The 23,042-nt window shown below is 41.8% G+C and overlaps 3 protein-coding genes across 3 annotated transcripts; 1 reads left to right on the top strand and 2 right to left on the bottom strand.

Moving 5' to 3' along the window:
* Positions 1-337: 337 nt before the first annotated feature.
* Positions 338-3,040, bottom strand: mdh1b (malate dehydrogenase 1B, NAD (soluble)). The gene is made up of 10 exons (XM_070930826.1): positions 3,019-3,040; positions 2,813-2,925; positions 2,585-2,719; positions 2,359-2,501; positions 2,097-2,265; positions 1,668-2,013; positions 1,412-1,553; positions 913-1,088; positions 611-750; positions 338-473 (listed from the first exon to the last, which is right to left on the bottom strand). Exons 1-10 carry the CDS (start codon positions 3,038-3,040, stop codon positions 417-419), a joined length of 1,443 nt encoding a protein of 480 aa, XP_070786927.1. The 3' UTR covers positions 338-416.
* An 801-nt stretch (positions 3,041-3,841) lies between these two features.
* Positions 3,842-9,320, top strand: fastkd2 (FAST kinase domains 2). Its single transcript, XM_070930809.1, has 11 exons — positions 3,842-4,465; positions 4,568-4,671; positions 4,867-4,975; positions 5,507-5,630; positions 5,865-6,004; positions 6,110-6,282; positions 6,433-6,596; positions 6,687-6,923; positions 7,115-7,205; positions 8,249-8,363; positions 8,740-9,320. The coding sequence occupies exons 1-11, from the start codon at positions 3,842-3,844 to the stop codon at positions 8,860-8,862; spliced, it is 2,004 nt and encodes a 667-aa protein (XP_070786910.1). The 3' UTR covers positions 8,863-9,320.
* Positions 9,321-9,964: 644 nt separating this feature from the next.
* LOC139306746 (T-cell-specific surface glycoprotein CD28) lies at positions 9,965-13,398 on the bottom strand. Its single transcript, XM_070930698.1, has 4 exons — positions 13,130-13,398; positions 11,712-12,047; positions 11,490-11,629; positions 9,965-10,284 (listed from the first exon to the last, which is right to left on the bottom strand). The coding sequence occupies exons 1-4, from the start codon at positions 13,269-13,271 to the stop codon at positions 10,171-10,173; spliced, it is 732 nt and encodes a 243-aa protein (XP_070786799.1). The 5' UTR covers positions 13,272-13,398; the 3' UTR covers positions 9,965-10,170.
* Positions 13,399-23,042: the final 9,644 nt, after the last annotated feature.

Here is a 23,042-nt window from a genome sequence, read left to right on the forward strand (position 1 = left end):
AGATTTTAGAGAAGGATATTAACAGACTAGTTTGTGTATGGTAGTAGTGTGTTATATGCTTCAAATATTGCTTCTTGAACTATAAAAAAGGCACTTACTGAACTGTACAATTTTAAAAAAGGAATATATTTTCTAATTTCTCCTTTTTCCATAAAGTACTCAGTTTGATCTTTTACATCTAAAAATCTAACGGCTATGGGTGAGTTTCAAAGATTTATTGTCATTAAACTGGTAAAATAAAATGCAACTCCACATATGAAAGTAAGAGAATAAAAGAACAAACTGAAACAAACTTAAGATGTGGCACTGATATTTATCTGGATTACTTCCTTTGATCATTTACCCAACTTCTAGCCTATGTTTTTTGTCTTTTGTCAATATGGAAGAGGCTTTTTATAGTCTGTTTTTAATGTCTATCAACTGTCGTCTTCATTCATGACAATCGGGCAATTTTCTGATCCAAGTTCTTTTTCCTGGAAAACAAAAACACCTCTGTTAGTACTTCAGAAGCATTTTTGAAAACACCATATGTTTAAGTGGTTACAACAGATTGTAGCTATGAAAATGATTGTTGTGCAACTCACCTCGTTATTTTTGTAACTTGACATACCTGCTTGAGTTCACTGGCAGAAAGCTGAAGTCTCTCCTTCAACTCGTCTCCAACAGTCACATCAAACAGCACGGACCATTTACCGTCTGTGAAGGTTACTGGAACTGAGAGGACGATGCCATCTGGGAGATTGTAGTAGCCTACAAGTAGCCAAAGACAATAACATTTCAACACTAGCAAGATCAGTCAAAATCAGGAGAACTAAAATATGGATCCCTATTTTAAAATGTGAACTTCATCCCTGCATATACTACCCGCTGCCCATTACAATGTTTGTCACACACGTTTGGCTATGTCTTCACCTGGGCAAAGTACACCCATAGAGAAGACCTCATTTGGACTACAAATGCCATTCCAAGCCTTTAGGACAGTGAGGATCCCGTTGGTGGCTGACATGGCAGCTGCTCGGCAGGTTTTTGAAGCCACAGACGCGCGCTGACAACATACCAAGCCTTGAAAGTCTGCTTCTAACCATTTCCTGGAACAGAGGAGGAGACTGTTGGCTTTTTTTGCATATCCCAGCACAGGATGTCTTTGATCAGAGCAGTCAGACTGATGGGTCAGATGTATTGTGCAATCAACACACAGACTGTAGCTTGGTAGGCAGTTTTGTAATTTGATGGTAGACGAGCGCTAGACCTCATCCTGTTTGTTTATCCTGCCAAAGTGCCAGATGGGTGGAGTTGACCAATATAATTATGCGTTTAAAGCAAACTAAGAAATGATCACCTATACTTTTGAACAAGGAGTCTGAAGAAATACTTACTACATATTGAAATCCTGATTGTTATTGTAACAAACCTTTCATGAAGAATCTTTTGGACTGGTTGGGAAAAGAAAGCTGGTCCTTTAATTGCCCCATTGTAGTTTAACACTTTTGCCCTCTGCAGGTCAATGTAGAAACTACCACTGATGTTTCCCCACACAATGACATTTGTAATATCTAGAGCAGAAGAAGAGGGAGAAATTATTCATTTTGCATGAAAAGTGACTAAGATGCTATGAGAAAATGTGAATCAGTTTCACCAAACAGAGGGAGAAAATTCACAGTAGCTACCTGAAGTCCTCACTTTCAGCTTCTTTGCAATGACGGCCCTGGCTTCATTCTCCAGCTGAGTTGCCATTGAGACAAATTGGTGGTTGTCGACGGAATGTGCGTTGTCCAAAAGAAGTGAGCATCTCAGGTTGACAAAAGAGTCACCAGACACAATCACCTTCACCTCCTTGTTGGCCCTTGTGTCGATCAGTTGTCCGTACTCTCTGTACCTGTCTGAGATTCCCTTTACCTTTTTCTTCTTTTCCTCCTCATCCTCTGTTTCACTGTCACCAGACCACCACTCATCCAGCAGTAGAATGACATCTGCTTCTTGGAAGGCCTGTTCCAGATCTGTGTGAATGGTCACCTGTGAATAAATATTGTTAGATGGCTTTATTTTCCTTTGAATATGGTTAAAAATGAAAACTCCTAAAAATATATCAAATATACTTGATGGAGCAGACAGAGTGCCAGGTCCTCCGTCTCCATTCTCAGCCACTGCAGTTCCTCCTCGTTTCCCTCCAGGTCCAGTAGGTGGAGGCTGATTGCAGAAATGTGGGGGAACACCTCAGCAGAGAACAGATTGGGGATCAGGAAGTGGCAGGTTGGGCTGAGAGCACTGGAAAGGTATAGAAAATGCATTTAACACAAATTCTTCAGAGGGGAAAAATGTGTCTTTTTCTTTGGTTTCAAGTTTTTCAGACAAACCGACCTGCTGATCCATATGTGAAGGGGTTTGATAAGACTGACACGATGCTGCTCCTCTACAATAAGGTTCATCTTGGTTTCCAGATTCTCTGCTGCAACACTCACCATTATGTCTGTAGGCATATCTGATGTGATGCTGTAGTAGTCCTACACAAACTGATTGATTTAGAAAATTGGCAGGTTTGGAAGTTTGAAGTGATTTTAATTAAGAAAACCTAATCTATGCCTACCTGACAATGCTCTAGGAACTCACTGAGGCCCCCTATGAGCATCCCTTTCCCCCCTTGGTCTACCAGTTCCCTCCAAACCAAAGGGGACTGCTCATGCTTCCAGCCATTTCTTTTGCAGGTGACCTCCAGCCATTCCTATCAGAGACCAATGACAAATAAGTAACACGAGGAATATAGCCTACGAATTATTTGTAAATATAATACATCATTTTAATATAAGAATACGACCTTCCATTCATCTGGGAGGATGGATATCTTGTGGATCCTGAAGTTAGGCAGAGATCGCTGCAGACTGTCTGCTAATAGTTCCGCCTTGGCATAATGTGGGCAGTCTGTTTTGCCTGTAGAGGTTAAAATTGTAGAAATGAGAAATCCGATATTTTCACATAGTTTCTGTTAAATGCTAAAATATAAAAAGTACAATCAAACTTTACCAGCAAGCACAAATTTTGCCATGTTACACGGGTGACGTTGGTTGCTAGGACACCGAGGATGTTGCGCTTATTTGAGTCCGAGTAGGAAACAACACAAATAAATATCAGGGCGTGTTATGATGACTGTGAGACCTGTGGGTTAAAAAGGTCACAGATAGTTTTTTTAACCGTAGTAAATATCATACTTGAGGTATTTTATATTCACAATAAACACTGTTTTTTTTATATTTTGACAGTACGTCTTGTACCAAGTTGACAGGGGGAGTAAATATGGCAGCGCACACACGACGAAACAGCGTGTGAGAATGCAAGCTAACATAATTTTTGCAATGTAATGTAGCTCTGTGTCTCTTCGCTGAACAACGTTTTTCTGTCACATGTCACATTGTCCAGCAAGTGTCATGTCTTACTTGGACAACTGTTCGTATGTTCCCACGGTTAGCGAGTAATAAGGTAGGGGGCATCACTTAGCTAACCTCAGCTAATGTAAGCTACCTAGTGTTTTTACAACTTGAAGGAGGACGTATGTTGACCTTGTTGGCAGCTCAGTTATAGCACTTTGTAATACATAATTTGTACTAACTACTTACATCATTTAACAGTCTATGCAAGAATGTAACGTGGAAACAGTCGGATAATCATTAACTTAACGCTAATTGAGTAATAGATGCCATTACTTTGACACCATTTACACAATTTGTTAAATGCCTGAGGTCTTTGTTGTTAGTTATTAGATGTTTGCTCCACACGGGCAGTGCTGAAATCAAGGACGCCATAGTGCCTTATTTCCATATTCACCCCTTTTGCGTCACCTAAGTTATTAATGTCTGTCTGGGTGACAGAGGAGGTCATGAGATGGGGCCTGCGCTTTTGCAGCCGCAGGTCTCTATGGCAACACCGCGGTTTCCCGGTGACAACATCAGTCAAAGACACATCTTTCCCTAGTCAACAGTTAGTACACAGTTGGGGCACAAGGCAAAGCCATACATGCCTGGCTAGGAGTCTTGTCAGTTCATTGAGGTTTTACTCACAGGATAGGATTTACAATGAGGACTTGGAAGAGGCTTCGCTGCCCGCTGAGATCCAAACAGAAGAGACAGCCTCAAGGCACAAACAGAGGAGGTCCCCTTTCTTGGACCACCTGCGGCGCTGTGGCTCCCCATCAGACGTGTTAGACCTCACCTGCCAATACTCAGTCACAGTTCGACAGGTCAGCAACAGCCTGACCCACATGTGGTCCACCACCAAGAAGATGTCAGATGATCAGCGGCGCTATGAGCTGCAGCTGATGTTTGAGCATCCTGCATTTGACAGACTACTCCAAAAGGCCATGAAGAGTGTGGGGCACATGCGTAGTGACGACATGGCTTATTCTCTCATAAGTATGGTCAAACTGGGTGTTCCACAACGAAGCCGTGTGGTCCAGACTTTCCTCCGAACCTGTCAGGTAGGAAGTGAAAGATTGTCAAGCAGCAAGCAAACATGTTTTCATATTTGTAATACTTTTGTTTTGCTGTTTATCCTAATACGCTTTATTGTCCACTAACAGGAGAAACTGAATGACTTTGATGAGAAGGGCCTGTCCATCTTGGCCTCCTGTCTGGAACATATGGAGAGCAGCCCCAACGTCGCTGCACTTAAGGAGGGCATGAGGTCAGGATTATCAAATGTGGCCCAAAATACAAGCATCAGAAATTTAGAATTGGTGCAGAAAATAAAACCCTCCAGCCTCAGAGATATCCATGTATCATCAGACAGAACTTTTTCACGTCCTAAATTACTATATACATTTTTACCACTTCTTTTTCAGATCAATTTACATTGGTGTTTATTGTGGTTATGTCCTAGGCTGGTAGTTGAGGCTCGTCTACCTGGGATCAAGAATGTAATGCCTCTCCAGACCATGATGCGTCTATTCGGGAAAGATGCTCCACTAGACCTCAAACGGAAACTAGAGGTTGGTTTATGAGTCTTGGTTTTGACCATATTTGGTATTCATATCCCTGTACATGTGATTCTAACATTATCCAGCACTCTTGTGCAGGTATGTCCTTGACATTTTTGCCACTGTCGCCACAGTTTACAGTCTGTACAGTGTCTAATTAGTGCAGGATTTAATGCTTTTATTCTTATTGATGATATTGCGACTGTTGGGAAACAGCAATCTGGTGAATAACCAGCAAATATTTACTATACTGGTGTGCAGCATCTTGTCTTTGCTTCTGTTCCAGTGCCCCTGTACTTCTGTCTCACCTATTCTATAAGTTACAGTTTTTAGACTACAAGTCAATCAATCTCATCATATCTAAAACATTGTGGTGACCCCTTAGCGATTTTTTATTTTGCTTGATATCTGCTTTGTCATTGTCCCATTTTAGTGTTTTTGAACTACGGCCCGGGTCATGACCAAAAATGACCTGTATTTTTTTTTTACCTGCAGCTGAATCCATTCCACATTGACATTCATTTTATGCACTACTTCCTCCAGGGAAAGGCTTTATCAATGACAGACCAGTTCAGCCTTCCCAACACCCAGTACATGATCTCCACTATGGCCACAATGGGCTTCTACTCCAAACCACTGCTGAATGTCTGCAGTAAGAAGATCAAAGGTAAAGATAAATACTTTGAATTATAGTCTAATTCAAAGGAAATATATGGATTTCATAAGGGGTAATGGTGTGGTCAGAAAATTGGGAAAACATCTTGGCATTAGTGTGAGGTCTTAAATTAAATGTTGTGTTAAGTGTTGTCAGCATAGAATCAGTTGAAGGAGCCTGAAATATTATATTATGTATTAAGATTTATATTTCATGTTTTTTTCCCTCATCTATCTTCTCTGGTAGAAAACCTCCATGGAATCCCCTTCAACAGATTGTTTACAGTCCTGCAGTCCTGTAGAGAGCTGCACTACAGAGACTTAGATCTGTTCACTGACATTTCAGACTACGTTGCCTCTACGGTAGACATATGGACCAACAAACAGGTGCTGCATTAGATAACTGTTTTCTAACCCCTTTTGTGAAATCTTAAATATTCTTAATGCTACAGACAGTTAAGCAAGAATCTTTTTTTTCTTGTCTCTGCTCAGTTGGTCCTCTTCCTGTCTGTGTTGGAGAACCTCGTCTTCTGTCCCGCCGCCTTAATGGAGGCATTTGCTGAGAAGGTGATCGCCAATCCGCACTCTCTGACACTTAAAGACCTCCTCTGTGTCCTCAAGGTGTACTCCTCTCTGAACTATGATCTGCAGCACCAGAGACAACAGTAGGTCACTCGCATGTCTCTGTCTTTCAAAATTTACTCAAACACAGGCCCTTCATGCACAGGTTTGTGTACAGCTAATAAACAGTAGCTTAACTTCCATGACTGTTGGTTTCCAGGCTTGATGTTTTTGTTGCCATGTTGCTGTTCCAGGTTTCTGGATAGTCTCAGCCGGGCTCTGGACTCCTATCTGCCCAAGCTGTCCGTGTTTGAGTTGTTAAAGTCTGTATACTGTCTGTGTCTACTGGGCCACTTCCCCTCTGCACTGCTGGAGAGACTCCTGCAGAGCAGTACACTGGAGCAGTTTAATGCTACAGGTAAGACAAAGGCCTTCTCTTCATCTTTTATTTCCCTCTCACTTGGGTTTGTGAATTCCATCCCTCTGAACCTCCTCTATTTCTCTACAGCACCCAAGTTTCTCCAAAGCCAGGAGAGAATGTTTCAGACAGTGAACTTGTGCCTCCGTCTTGACCGTCCTCTGCTCCCTCTGCCCCTGACTGTCCCCTCATCTCTCCTGGGAGACCCCGCCGCTGACATTCCATCAGTCAACCTGTGGCTCTCGCAGAGCCTGCACAGTGTGTTGGGGGACCAGGCGGACACAATGCTGCAGGAAATGGTGGTGGTGGAGGACTTCTACCTCATAGGTAAAGACAGTTTGAGCCACAAGTGAAGATAGGCAGACTAATGATTTTCTGTTATAGAATGAATAATTACCCTAATATCTGTTTATTGTGTTTGCATTTTGCTTTAAGAAAATGGCTACAGAACACAATTTCAGCTAGTTTTGAACCCGTGATGCCAGCAAGCGCCTGTGTTTGTGTGTGTTGACGCTCAGATGGTGTGATAACTCTGCCAAACCAAACCTCTGTGACTGAAGCGAGTCTCTGTGCAGGAGACGAGTGTTCTCCAGTAGAGAGCAGTCAGAGGTAAGACATCAACATCAGTTGACATCAGCAGCCGATAACATCACCGGACTCAATCTGAGTCAGATCTGCACTGGTATTTTACTTGCACATTTTGTTTTCAATTGAATGTGCTTAAGTCATGTTTGATGACGTGAAAGCAGGTGGAGAGGATGTTTGGCCTTTCTGTTCTGACAATGTCGGGCATTGACGCATGCCGTGATTGCGTACATCAAATGATTCCACAACTTTACATGCAGCAAAGTACATACAGTCTACACTAAGGCACTTTATTTAAAGGTTTGAAACTTTCAGTCACTTGCTCTTAATGAGCAACAAGGTTGCAATGAAATAGTTTTAAATTATTTGTTAAAGAAAGTTGTGTAGTGTACATCTAGTTTATTAACAATCTTGAAATAGTATGGATTTTCTTTTGTGCACATTTGTACTTTTTATGCCTTTTTTTAGTATTTTTGTTCAACTCTACACAGGGAGTCTCCTAAGTAATTTAATTTTATATAACATATATGCAGTCATCTCTCTTACTCTTTTTTGGTCTCTTACTCTTTCTTGTAAATGGTTCTGTTTAAAATCATTCAAGTCATTCAGTGCTTTAACTAAATTGATTTCTATTGATCCTGCTGGTGCATTTTATCTGTGCAAATTCAACCAGAAGATGTACAATGTACTGAAATATTAGTATAAATACATTTTAACAATAATGTGATATGTTGTTTGGGTTGCACAACGCCTGTTCTGAACTTCTACCATTATGCATAAAAAAGTAGAATTTTAAACTAATTTTTAAAGACATTAAAATGGAGTCCAGTAATTAAACCAAAACTATAACAACCCTACTGAGTAAATATCTGTAGTTTAAGCTCCAAGCTCAGCTCAGTCTCAATGAAAAGAAAGCCACAATCTGCTCTGTCTGTTTTTCAGGTTTCAGATTTTTACCTCCCAATGACGTTCTTATAACCAAACCTCCACTTTCATCCTGTCATATTGTACCTACATTCAAATTTTGACCCTTTGAAAGCTGAGAAACCCTTGTCTTGATGTCCTAGAATTGCAGTAATTTGCGTACCACACTCTGGGTTTTGCTATGGAACGTCCAATCCTCGGGGTTCTCTGGCTGTCAAGACTCGCCATCTGAAGATCCTGGGATATAACCCTGTCCTGGTGAGACTCAGATGATGATGCAGTTTGAGTTCTTCTTTTTCTAAGGATCCAATATTTACTGACACTTTACAAAGTGCTATGCTCATATTTAAACTTCATTTCTTCTACATTTAAAATGCTTTTCTCATATGCTAAAGTTGTTGTAAGGAGGAAAAAATCTAATTTACAAATTTGTTGTCGCCACTTAAATTAACTTAATAAAACCTGCCTTCACCCACGTTCCTTTCAGGTATGAGTGTCAGCATTTTACTGTGCAAATTGTCATCCTCCTTCCTCTGAACCTTGGTATATATTTCTAGATATTGTGGAAGAAGTATCAGTGTTGAGTGCATCTCTGTGATAGCGAGATTAACATGATCTTAATCCTGTTCTCCAGGTGACGGAGCAGGAGCTGCAGTCTGTGTCTGAGGAAAAGAGGACAGAGTTTCTCAGGGGACGGATTTTTCCAGAACACCACAGATCAGACACACAACCTACAATGGAGCAACTGGGATCTTGAGGACGGATGTCAGTGTTAGATAGATGCCAAGAGCCACAGCTGATTCAGGGTTAGGGTTAAGTCTCAACCTATACAATCATCATGAACACAGAGATTTTGTTGTGCTATTCAAAGCTTTGTAAATATATTGAAGTATTTAAATAAATGTGGTCCCTGGAAAAATGTATCTTAAAACCAGTTGTGGTACACATGAAGGGCCATTTATCCTTCTGTGGTATTTTTTTGTAACCTCTACATAAAGTGAGAACGTTCGAGTGGATGAAGTTTACGTGAGCGTGTGAATGACGGTTTGAATAATAGTTGAATCAGTTGTTTCTGAAAGACATGAAAAGCCACACCCTGATGAAGGCAAAAGGCTTAAGTATTTAAGTGATCCTATCATGCAATAAAATTTCATCGGGGGAGTGACTGTGGGGGAAAGAATAAATCTTTTCTCGTAAGCATTTGTTTTTAATCATCTGTCCCAGAATGGCTTGAAAAGCTAACAGAAACAATATGTTAATGTTGCTGATGCTTGTGGTAGTTGATGAGTAAGACCATGCTGCTGAATGAAACCAATAAAACCAGTGTGCGCTTGCAATAATTGTACAGAAACTGCAAGGTGAGCAAGGTAGAGGTAGAGTCCCTTTGAAGCAACCACATCTGCAGAAAGCACGAGGGAGGAAAATGAGTAGAGGGAGGAAGACAGGAAATTGTGCATATTGTTATTGTATGAAGCATGCCTCTCCCTGCTGTATATCTGGTTCTCGTCAACCTCAGTAATGTTAACTCCGAGAACACATTCTGATTTCTTAGAAATAAGAGCGAGCAAACTGGAACTTGTGAAGTCACTCGCTTGATATTTTGGTTTTTGACCCCATGGATGGTAGAAACCAGTAACGGTTGTGTTTGTTAATTTTTCAAATTGTGGTCACTCTGATCCACTTGATGTCACACATATTTACAAGCTGAAGGAGCCCCTTTGAATGTGGTTAAGTCCCCTCATTCAGACACCACCTTCTGTTTCGACCACAAAGATAGGGGTTCCATCTACAAATCTGTGTGTGTGAGAGAGACAGGCAGAGACTGTGTGAGTCAAACAGGAAGTGAGCAAAACGAAAACTGTAAGGCAAGTTTTTTTTTTATTGTTTTATACAGCCACAGCTGTAAAAGGAACTGCTACTTTCACACACAAAACAATACTCCTGACAACAACAACATGAACAACAATAATGTTCTTTTTGAGGCAAACTCCTACAAGGATACACCTGTGTTTGTATCTAAACTAATGGGGATAGCTGTGCAAATGGTCAGGTGATGCACGGGGAATCAGAAGTGTCGTGGTATAGGGTTTTGAACCCCTCTTTTCTTCTTGCGGTCCTTGGGTGCTCTGGGTTTGGTGTTCATGTAGTCACTCTGGGAGTCTGTCTTCCTCTGATTGACCTGGAAGACACGAGAAGACGTTGAACAGCAGCATGAAGTCTGAAACTTCATTGTGTATCACACACAGTATGATGCATGTAAGCGGGGCGAGGGCTGTGACCTATCACTGAGGACAGAAGTGATTCTTAGGGTTAGTGACTAACACTTAAAATATAGTATTTCAGAATAAAAATGATGTTTAACTGTATTAGCACACAGTGCAAGAAATTGTTTTCACACAGTGCTAAACTTGATTGAGTGAGATTACATTTTGTCTGTACAAAGAGCTGAAGACCTGCAACACTAAATGTATGCATTCAGGGGATCAGTCCTTCAAAATCCATATTAATAATTTAAATATGTTGTATTTTTTGTTTTGTTTGAGGGCAACTTCCTGCAAACCTGCAGATATTTGAGTTGATGTGCTCATCTGAAGCTCCTGAACAACAAATAAACAATTTGTAAGAATAGCGTAAATTAAATCATTTGACCACTCACCATCACCACAATTTTCACGTTAATATCAATTTTGTTCAACTCAATTAAACTTTTAGAGGTTGAAGTGAAGCGTGTTTGCTATACTAATCTAATTGGGTTAGTCTGATTTACCCAATAATGCAAGAGTTGGAATTACTTAAAAAGACGCATGCAAGTTGTTACCTTACTTTTGAGCCAGCTCAGAAAGTTGAGCCAGTGTATTCAGTGGCCAGAGGTCATGTCCGCTGCATTTTGTGGGCGGTTTTCTGTGAATTTGTGGACCTGAACAAGCTCACATTTCATAATCTAAAAGTAACACATCGTGGGATTTTTAAAGGCTGATGCCAAATGCTTTTAGACTTGGCTGACAATTTTCAGGACAAGAAAAAAATAATAAATACATATATGGATAAGTACAACAATTTCCCCAAGCAGAAATATACTTTAACGTCTTGCAGTAATGTGAAAGCACTTAAAATTGAATGAAAAAAATAAAATAAGAAAATAAAGCTTTCAAGTCAAGTCAAATCTTAAACACTGCAAAATCACAACAGGACCACTATATTTACTACATGTCTTGCAAAATAGATGCTTAAGATGTGTTTTTTGGTATCAGGTAAACTACCCTTTTTGGTGTGCCTCTATTTTAGCACCACACATCCACTCTCTCCTCGCTGAAAGGTTCACACACAGTGGCAGCAGGTGGCATTGTCAAGTGTTCGTTTGGATGTGTTTGAGGAATATCTTACCCAGTTGACCAAGGCGAAGATGGTGACAATTATGCAGTAGATGCTGAGAACCACCAGCATGCCGATCCAGCGAAATATGCTATTTTGATTTTCATCTGTTTTAGGATTAACGCAGTTTTTATTGTCTTTGCATTGGTGTCCTGGAAGAAACATATTCAGAAGTATTAGTAGTAGTAGTAGATGTGCCCCTGGTGTTTGTCTTAAAACCTCAGCACTATTTACCTTCTACAAGTACCAGGATCCTCGAAGCACTTTGTACTTTTATAAAGGGAGGAGGGAACATGACTATGCCCTCACATCTGTAGATACCATGGCGACTGACATTCACTCCAGTGAGCATGAAACTGACCGTGTTATTTTCCTTGTTTTCATGCAGTTCCATGCCCACCCTGGTGTATGCTGGTTTATAGTTTGGTGAATTTTTTTCATCACCGGATGTGTAGTTGTAAATCACTTCTTGGTCCTTCAGAAGGTTAAATGTCACGTCTTCGCCAATCAACTTTGGGCAGGGCACAGTCACATTGTGTCCGGCAGGTATGCAGACCGTTTCCAGCTGGTCTGGAGAGAAAGAAAAATGTGATAATGAGTCAGGGTGCACTTTTATTCTGATTTCGGATTATAGGTACAGTCTGATTCATGTACTAAGGCTTGCAAAAATACTACCAATGTGACTTAAGAACACGTTGAAACTTTGAAATAGAGAAACAGCAGAGAGAATTGTGTTTGTTGTTGCAATAAACCGAGTCAGGATGCTCGTGTCTTTGTCTGTAACCTACACCAAACACCTTTGCAGGGGAAACGGTTTCTTACAGCTACAACTCCTGCAAAGATTGATTTATTTGCATTTAATTCCCCCTGAGTGAAAATCAGGCTTTGAAACCCATCATTCATAGCAACTCCACCCCCACGCGGAATTTGTTCAATTCAACAGCACATCTAAGCACTTTTACCTCTTTTAGCCTCACATTTCACATGAAAACTATTCGGTATGTGAATGGCATACTTGAGTCAGCCGGCTGGCTGACTCAAGTATGCCACTCACGAGGTTGTGCTTTATGTAATGCAGTGCTATTTGTTGCATGGATTAGTGTTGAAATTAATGCCTTCTGCGCTGTATGTAAACAGCAATTATCATAGAGTTGAGGCAACACTTTATTTTGATATTCCTCTGTTGACTCTGGTACATGCTTGTTCACATTAACATGTGTCTCTCTGCCAGAATTAGAGGGTAATTGTAGGCACTAATCAACAGACAATAACTGAGGATATATTCACTATAACTTACAGAGGGACACATTCCTCCACATTAACCAAAGCTGCCAACCAGAGAGTAGTTACCGTACCTAGCCTGAATATCTCATGATATTGACCACTGCTGCAATTTAACAATCCACCCTCTAAATGCATTACTACTCAGGTTTTACAAGACTACATCTGAGGGTGCTAACATCAGTGTTTACACCTGAAACACATTTCCCCACTGTAACCATGTGGGCACAGTAAAGTGGCTTGTAAAGTTGTAGTATTCAAATAATACTAATTTCTACCAAATTCCTAATATTCTTAGCGATAACTACTACCTGAATGTTTACCACAATGAGCATATGAATTTATGTGTTGCAATAAAGTCTACAACTTACCATTGCAGGTGCAGGAACTCTGAGACTGAGCAGCATGAAATAATCTGTAGCCCATGAGGATCATGAACATCCAGCAAGCACTCATCTTGATCTTTTGCACTGAGTGTGAACTTGCCTCCAGCAGAACGAGGCTTTCCCTCATCACCTAAAACATCAAGCTCCTCCAACAAACTACATTAATCTGTATGCTGCAGAGAAATCAGATGTGGCAATCTGATATCATCAACCCCGGTTCCATGCACGCGTTCCTTCGACTGTAATGCATCATATCCTCATTCTGCCTCTGACTGAGGCACTCCCACGGTGCTGCAGCGACTGAGCCTCACGTATTTTCTCTTGAGGGGAAAACATCCTGTGGCAGAAACGCCTCTTCTTCTGAAGTTTCCGCTCTCTCCCAGAGTTTGTGACCTTTGATGCCTCAAGTGTAATTAATGGTAAGACTATGGTTGTGTATTCATTTAGGCCAAAGGTCTATGCACGACAAATAAAGTATTTTGGAAGCTGCTGCACATTTGATGTAGGGTGTTATATTGAATTATTGTGTGGAGACACAAACATGCACGGTAGACTTATACAAAACATCCACCTTTTATTACCTAATTTAAACAACATTTTAACATCTTTTGCACGTACAGACAGATGTTGGTCATAGTAGCAAAGTGCAAAGAAAAAAAAGATGATACCAACATGGAGCTGCAAGCTGTATGGAAAGAATAATGTTGCAGCCACAGTTGGAGGTGGAGTGAGTGACCAAAAGTGCAATGACTCTGTGTACCATGTGGAAAGGTTTACTTAACACAATGAGAAGAAGTTTGAACTGACATTTGTGTGACTGCCAAAGTGTCGTTACCTCACAAAAAGGCAGAGGAAGCCCTGAGGCTGACTGGCAGAGAGAATATGCCTAGTAGGCTTTTTTTCACTTTCGCACTTAGCCCTGTACTAAGAATATGCAGTGTGAAAAGCCTACAGGTAAAGTGAACAAGAAACCGTCTCTGTACTGTATGAGTCATTGAGTGAGGCACTTGTACAGACACTGGCACAGTTAACATATCAGTGAGAAAACAATGGTACTGTTATAAGAGAAGGTAACTGTGGTGCAGTATCAAGACACAAGTTTTGAGTCTTTGATTTCCATATCCATAAAATGGGGTTGAGTTCAAAGTGCAATAGCTTTCATGGTCCACTAGATGGCAACAAAGCATTTTATTTTGATCAGCATGTTGAGAACAGTTTTTTTTTACTGCTACAAACCAGTAAAATAGCTATTTGTAACAATCTTACATTGATTGCAACCACATTTTGCTTTTCTTGAAAGCCTTTTCCTGTTTTGTGCCGGTTTAACTGGGATTAGGGACCATTAAAGGGTAGAAATATTTACTTTGTGTGGCAACACATGGTGACGGATTCATGGGATTGTGAAGTGAGGATTAAAGCATTTCCAAAATGTTGTCTGTAATTCTAACTCAGAAAATGGATGAGGGGGATTGACAGGTTAATAATGCCATGTGTCCATATGGATAACATGCAATAATCTCCTAATCTGGAACAAGTCCCTTTTGTCTGGTGGTGGTGGCTTTAGGCGAGCATCAGCAAGACCCCATGCAGAGCTCCAGCGTCTGCTTCACTCATTTTAATATCTTTTTTTAACATATTTTACTTTTTAATATTAAATGAAGGATATTTGAGTACATTGAAAAGAGCAATATAAATTGTTTTTTTTATTATTATTATTATTATTGTTGTTGTTGTTGTTGTTGTTGTTGTTATCTACTATGTACTGCCACTGATTTAAGGGAATAGCTACTGGATGCTGGTGCTGCCTTCACTGTTCCTCCGATTTTCGAATTATAATCTGTAAAATAAAATTAAAAAAATGCTCATTCTGGTGCTTTGGAGGTGGCCCAATGGACCCTGAAACAACAGTATTTTTCATCTGTTTTATGTTAGAAAACAAGGAGCGCAGAATGACTTCGCACTGGAGCGTCGTGATGAAGAAGCGAAAGTTGGCATATAATTAGCGTTTTCACCAATGAATCAGCAGAAAACTGCGCTATAATATGTCACAACTCGGGTATCACCGCAATTTGTCGCTTTTCCAGTCATATCTGCCATTTAGCTAGGTCATTCCTCTCCTCTGCGGCCGACTCCACCAGCCTATAAGATATTTCCGACAGGCCCTGAAAGCAGCGTCGGGTTCTGGGCTGGACAGGAAACGACGGAGACGCGCAGCGTGTCTCCTCAGCAGCTCCGGGAGAGAAGAATGGGAAAAGGGAATGGGACTGTATATGTAGACGAGGCAATGTGTGAAAACATGAGGACAACGGGCAGTTTTTAACGAGATTCCTCTTTAAAACAGATAATTACACATATCATAGTAGGTGTTTTTCCTCTTTTTTTCCCTGAGGGCAGGGATATTTGCTCCCATTGAAGAACACAGGAGAGCAGAGGACCCTCTTTGTGAATCCCATTCGACTGTAAGTGGATTTTTCCTTACTGTTCCGGAATGTTTTAATTGTCTGACGCCCTTTTTCTAGTCATTAAATAAGCATACTCAGAGACAAAAAGATGTCAATCATAGATAAATGTCAGTTTATTATGCCGTACACTGGCAGCCCATCCTAGATTGTGTCCTCTGGAGAGGAGACAGGAGTAGCTATACTGTATCTTTACTTGTTAAAGACAAGGACCGCTAGGTATTAAGAAACGAGCCTTTATGAATGTGTTGTTGCCTGTTAGAGAAAGTGTGTGTGTTGTGGCAGGCTGTTTGAATTGGGGGGGGGGGGGGGGTTGTGTGCCCCCCTATGCGGCCATTGAACAATCCCTTTCTTGGGGAGAAAGGGCGTGCAGCGTTTGGGCCGACTTGGAAAAGAGCCGCAGCTTTCATGGGAGAGGCAATTGAACATGAGCCTATTATTATGTTGCATTTGTTAGCTATGTTGCTAAAGCCAAGCCCTTGGGCTCTGCCGTGGCCGGCTGGACGTATTTTCAACCTAATTTTCCTCCCCTGCATCTGAACAGAGGGGAGATGTATAGTCTCCACCCTGTTTAGCGGGAGGAGGCTATCGGCTTCTAGTAATGGCCGATGGTTTTGTCGCCTTTATGTTTGTAACTTGTTGGTGGCTTTTTTGAAATGCCACATTTTATGTCTTTAAAAACCTGTAATGTATGTTAGTGTGGCTGTGTTGAGTTCACCATTAGCTGCCTCCTTCACTGCAGCTCGTGAACACTGCTTTAATTCCCTTTGTTGGATGACGCCGCCGGTTCAGCAGATTGGATAACATGTAGTCAGCTTGACCAGTGGCTATCTCCAGTTTAATGCTATCATCCACTTTAGCCAGAAGAAGTAGCCTAAGTCTTAAAAACTATGCCGTGTTTGTAGCTTTATTTGTTCAGAAAGCTTAATGAAGTCTGGTGGAAAAGTTAAATCTCAAACACACTGTGTTTATAGTGCTGCTTTACTGGCAGAAATAACTAGAGGTTCCCTTTGCTTGCATTCAGACATTAACACTGGAAAGATAATGACCCTTCACTGTCAGTGGGGTTCAAAGGTCATTTGCAGAGGGGCTGCACACCATACCACTGTCTGGCTGGCTACCATATGGGCCCAGGTTTTCACCCTGTAAACATTCCCTGTGTGTGTTATTTACACTGCCATGGCCAGGCGAGGACAGCTTTTTAACTGTATCTTTTCCGTTCAGGGGTGAATACACAAAACAAACTGTATTTGCTGAAGAAAAAGGCCACTAAGAAGCCACTTGGCCAAGCCTTTAATCCCCCACAGTGGCATTATAATAGACTGTCTGTGTCCTTAAGGCACGCTTGATTTGCATCCACAAAGCACTAGACTAGAAGCACATTATTCTGGGCATGGAGACAGTGCAGCAACAATGCAACCCATTCGCTTACAGTGCAGTTAATGGGTTGAAAATAACTACTGGCCCCCAGGCAGATGCCTTCAAGCTTGTCATGTTTCTTTTGCAAGAGGTAAATAGAAATTTGAAGTCAGATTTCAATTACTGTCTGGTCAGAGACACAGAAGAGGACAGAAAATCAGTGATGCCACAAGCACATCTGGAAAACACTGATATTTTGTGTTTGTTCCTTTGGGCATTTTTTTTTTATTGTGTCTCTGTTTCCTGTGCTGTGTCCCATTATAAATGTGTTTCTTAAGAACTTAATTATCATCTGGTTATATAAAACAGAGGGTTTGAAAGTATTTGCTCTGTTTTTGATGATAGAGGCAACTTTGATGGGGCTTATTTTAGGCCTGTGGCTGAATTCCAACAGGATGATTGTCGTCGTAGCTGTAGCAATATCACGTAATTTAAGTTCAACAAGTGCCTGTTAGATTCAGTATCATTATTCATATCAACTTTATATATAAGACTATATATAAGAGCAACATTCTGTTGTGATGGCATGGGTGCAAACACAAAAACGACTTCAAAAGAAACCATGGACATGCACCTCATGTAATAGGATCTTACTCAGTAGACTTAATAGTCCTGAAGTCATTCAGGCAGTATGGTATACAGCTCAGACGTAAAAAAGCTCAGTCATGGATTAAATTTCCAGCCACAGAGGTAAAACATATGTTAGAAGAGGCCGTGTCATTTCACTGCCCCTGTTTTAAAAGCACATGTAAGGAATTTTTAACTGTCAGCTTTCTTTCTTGAGGCCATTGAAAGGAGAAGCAAGGGAGTGAGAGTGTATATATTTTGGAAGAAACATCAGCTCAAAATACATAACCAGAAACATGGTTTTCTCATTCATCCACTCTGTCTTGTTTTGCCAAAATAGGGTAAAAAAAAAACCTTCTGCTTTCCTCCCTCTATCCCTCCACTCCCTTTCATCCTTTTTATTGTATGCTTGATTTCCTTGGGATGTAGTTGATTAGATGAGAAAAACAGTTGTCAAAGAAATTTTGGGCTTGAGGAATGATCCTCAGAGACCACGTGCATTAGGGATTTGAACGCTATTCTTGGTTTGTGTGTGTGTGTGTTAGCATCTCCTGTGTGCGGGTCTGTCCGGCTGTCAGCACTTTACTGCCTCTGTCGTGCGAGTTGCAAGGGCCATGTCTGACCTCCATCCACCCGTGTCCCTGGGCATAAGACGTCTCTGCACAAAAGCTCCAGAGATGAGACTGGGGGGGGGGGCGGTGATGGTGGTTAGTGTAAGTTTACCCAGGTTGTGTTACAGCCGGGGGTGTAGGTGGGTAAACGAGGGCAGGGGGTGGATGGCACTTCAAACGTAGGCTTCAACACACCCTGATGGAGAGCCGAAGGGGAGAGTGTAAGCTGATATTTCCAGAGATAGGAGGCACCTTGGCTTGGGTTGGGGAGTGGGGAATAAACTTGAAAGCTCCGCCAGCTGCATCAGGGCCCAGCTCCTTGATGCCAAACAAGAAGCCACATTAAGGGTGTGTTGTGTGTGTGGGTGAAGACGAGAGAGAAAGTGTCTATGTGTCATTCCACCTGGGTGTGTCCCCCCTCTTGTCACAGGCACGTGGTTCCAGCCTCTATAGGGCCTTGTTCTGGTAACATTTTGCTGACCTTTGGTGGCAACTGCCCCTGCCATTTGGAGACAAAGACAAATGGCTAAACAGCCCGCCTGCAGCCTGCAAAACCTCTACTGTTCCAGATAGAGTTGCTGTTCCTGTTGGCCTTTTCATACATAGTGAGTGACTAATATCAATGCCCTCTATGGCAGGAAATCAATTGTTTGAGATCCACATGCAGCCTTTTCTTTTGTGATGATAGATTTCTGATCTTCGACAAGGAGAATAGTGAGGATAGTAGTCAGTAGTGGAGCCTGAAAAAACATGCTCTTTTACTCTTATGCCTCAGTTTCTCTATTCTCTCTCTCTCTCTCTATATATATATATATATATACACATACATATACATACATATATATATATATATATACAGATCCGTCTCTACTAAACCAGCCTCTATCCTGTGGCTGCAGTGCTGATCGGAGTAGGCAGATGGAGGGCACCCTCCTCTCCGATAACATGATCTGGGACCTCGTTCAGCAGGTGCCCTCAAGCGCACAGGCGCACACACACCGCTATATAAAGAAAACTAGAGATACAAACGGGGAAGATTGACCTACAATTGGATGTCTTTGTTAGTTTTCATATTTGTGCCTGTGGGTGAACGTTTTTTTCCCCCGAAGCGCTTTGCAGTATCACGAGTGTATGCATTGTTAGTACAGGTAAGCCCTGACGGGATTTACACTCTTAACACAAAAGTCCACTTTTAGATACGTTTACATTGCTGGATATTATTGATTCATGGTTTTCAGTGTGTTCCAGGAGTTATTTTATGATGAAATGTTGTAATTTCCCCTCAAACTGCCTTGTCTACCTTCCTACATGTCCCAGATGACCTTTCATCAACCATCGGAGAACAGGTCTGCACCTGTTGCATCTTGCTGTGGGTGATAATTTGTAGGTGGAGGGAGTGAGTACAAAGTTTCAAGTGGACAAGTGGACCCCTTACTCAGTACATGTCTTGTTGTGGCTGCATTATATTCTGGTCTACTGAGGCTACTGTAATAGGAGAAACTGTTACCTCTGCTTCTTTTAAGATGGATGTCTCCCTGTATAATTGTTAAGCATCAGTACATCTGGAGGTCTGGAAATAAGCCTTTACTTTTTGATTCAGAGCAACAGACACTGTTTTTGTTTTCAAAAGCATGTTTTTAGGGGATATTTGACACAGATGTAATGAATAGGGTCGTGATCCACTTATTAAACTACATAACCACCTCTGTCTGTCAGTCTTTATCTACACACCACTTCTTCCATGACCTATTTTCCTATATTCTCTCTGATCTGCTATGATACATGTCCAGCCTGTTGTATTGTTCATTCATTAATTGTCCCTTTTGTGTGCTACCTCTCTCCACTGTACATTTTATTTAAGCAGCTTAGGCAGCTACTAATCAGTATGACTTTGACAATGGCAGGTGGCTGATTCTCATGCTGTGCCTCCCCTCCCCTCCTCCTCTACTGTATTACAGATGGTCTGTTCTCTGATGTAGGGGGGTCAGTCTTTGTTAACTCAACAGTGCGCTTGACAGGAAATGGGGGGCCCTTTTGTGAAACATACTTCCTTGATTGTTATTCCCTTACATAGTTGATCATGCAGTCCGCATGATCAGCACCTGTGACTGTCACAAAGCCTTGAGGCACTTGCATTTATCCTTAAGTTAAGTTTGGTAATCACCCTGAAACTGATCTTAGCATCCAAGGTTGGAAAAGGGAATCTCATCCCAGTGGGAATTCTCAGCTTGAATTCCAGCAGCCGCATCAGGTATCGGCAAGTAGAACGCGGAGGGAGGAGTGGAGGAGGTGATTTATGGTATCATGTTTCTTTCTCTACCCCACCTGCCTATGTAATCCGTCGCAAAGTCCAGTTAAAGCTCCACCGCAACAGCCACGGGATGGGTTGATGGATGGGACAGCCTGTCTGTGTGGATGGACATGGATAATGGGTCTTTGACATGGAGAGAACACAAAAATGCTTAAGGCAAGCAGGAGTGCTTCAGAGAGAGTTGTATTAAGAGCACACAAAGTGCTAACACAGAGGAAATATACATGTGCTGTCTGGTTGCTGTATAGAAAAAGAAATGCATTATTGACTGGGTGATGTATGATCTGTCTGGTATAAGGCGTACATATGGAAGGAGAAAGTGGATTTATTTCCCACTCTCTGTATTGCTCACATGTGCTATTTTGCATCCCTAATTCAATCAGTTCTTTGTAGCAGCTCATGCCATGCGTTCTAGCCTGCGATAAACATCAGCAGCACTGCCACTTCCTGTGTCCTCTCAGCTCATCTCTGTCTGATGAGTTCAGCTAGTTCTCACGAACCCATAACAGCAGTTTGCGTGTGTGTACAGGGTTTGATGCCGTTTGTTTGCCCTCCTCTGGTAACACTTACAGTCCGTCACACGCAAAGGGTTTGATAGAGAGACACACCAAACACACACAGACGCAAAACAAAGTGAACTCTACTGTTTTCCCTCACCCCACTGTGAAATGCCTGCATCTTTTGGCCCAAAATGTTTAGATGACCTCTGTTTAGATGAGTTTATGCTCGTACAGTTTCTTTCCAACAATTGACCTCTGTGTTACATCCCAGTCAAATCCACCAAGGATTCAGTTTTATATACCACTTAGAAAACACTAACAATAGCAGCATTATAAGGCTATCAGAGAAAGTCAAGGATGCAGTTACAGTGATTACAGTGTTCTATCCTGGCATCTCTTCTAGGAGCATCATATTGTGTTGGGGGTGTCATGTTTGTATGTGCGGTTACAAATGAATCACTGGAACAAACAAATATCTTGCCACGCATAGAAAATAGATTCTAGACCTGAGCGTGCACTGGATTTAAGTTGCCATCCTGTTGAATTGTAGCAATTGTAGGGATTCAGCTACACTACATTCATACACTGAAGGCGGAAACAGGCTCCCTTACATTATTTAAATGTTCCAACTGTTTCAAGTGTTTTCTGTGTTCAGTTCAAGCCACGAACTAGAAGTACACCAAAAACTGGGGCTGAAATGGCTTGTTTTGCCATTAAATATGCACTGTAGCCTACTTTTCCCCCCTCAGAATCTTTAACTAAGCCCTCACCCATAATCATGAAAGTTACCCCAGCTCATGTTAGAAAGTAACTGCACTATCCAGGCGGTACTTAAGCGTGCGGTGAAACCTCAAGGAAGGGAAACGAGAGGGGGGTTGGAAAGCAGCCTGCTGTAGTCACATGGCCCTTTCAAAACACCCTTAGCCAAGAGCCACAAGGGTCACCTCTCATCGCCATGTCACCAGTGACTCCACAACTGAGCCAGCTGCCAAAAAGGCTCATGGAAGTGGAAGAATACCTGTGAGCAATGTGAAATGGTGAGAGGAAAGACATATCAGACAGAGTGAGGGAGAGGACAGGAAAGAGAGGTTTATAAGAACCAATAAAATGTTCCTCAGTGCAGCTGATGTCATGTGAAATATGACGGCTTGGAAACACTGAGGTCATTCTCCGTTTTCCTTGCGTCCTCTGCCAACATCTGAAAGTCACACTTTTTCACAACACTTGGCTTCAAGCCTAGCGCTCTGCATTTACTGTACAGACTGATGTTGGCAGGCTACTCATTTTTTTTCTTTTTACATCAGGGTTCATGTAGGACACTGAAGGAATCTGGAGTTTCAGTCAGTTACTTCTGCAGTGACCTACAACGCAGAGAGAATACATGTGAAAACAGCCGTGCTTGCCATAGTAGAATTGGATTGACACATTTTTGCGAGAGAATCCCTTGACAGTCCCTCAAACCTGCAGGCTTAATCCCACAAAATAGCGCTGTGTGTGTGCTTGTGAGGCTTCCTCTTGCCGAATCTCATTGACTAATACCCTGGCAGCTCTGCCAGTGAGCCCAAGCCTCTATTGACTGAGTCTCTGGGTTAAGTTAGTGGCTGAGTAGCTTGCTAATCTTCCTCTGCTCCGCTGATCTTCACTCTCTAGTGATTTCAGATTATTTCGGCCCACGTGCCACACAGGCAACTCTACTCTCAGTGCCTGAATCGGGATCTACCCCTGAGTTTGGCACCATGACCCGCTTTTGAGGCTATGGGGAGGATCACTGGCATATTTGTGGTCAGTCAGCTTGACCCCTCACTGCTGTTGGTGATCCCCGTCGGGAAGTCATCAGAACAAAACCGCATAGATGAGAAGTGAGATTTCTGTCCTTAAGCTGATCAGCTGTGAGCCAGCTGTGCTAATGATGAGGTTTGAGAGTTGAGCACACTCATTCCATCTGCAGCTAAATGAAACCAGCTCACTTGTTCAAGTGCTCTGACACAAAGGACTATTTTGATCCAATGTAAGAGGTCCAAATGTAGACCA

The sequence above is a fragment of the Enoplosus armatus genome, chromosome 24, assembly GCF_043641665.1.
Source record: "Enoplosus armatus isolate fEnoArm2 chromosome 24, fEnoArm2.hap1, whole genome shotgun sequence".
Taxonomy (NCBI): domain Eukaryota; kingdom Metazoa; phylum Chordata; class Actinopteri; order Centrarchiformes; family Enoplosidae; genus Enoplosus; species Enoplosus armatus.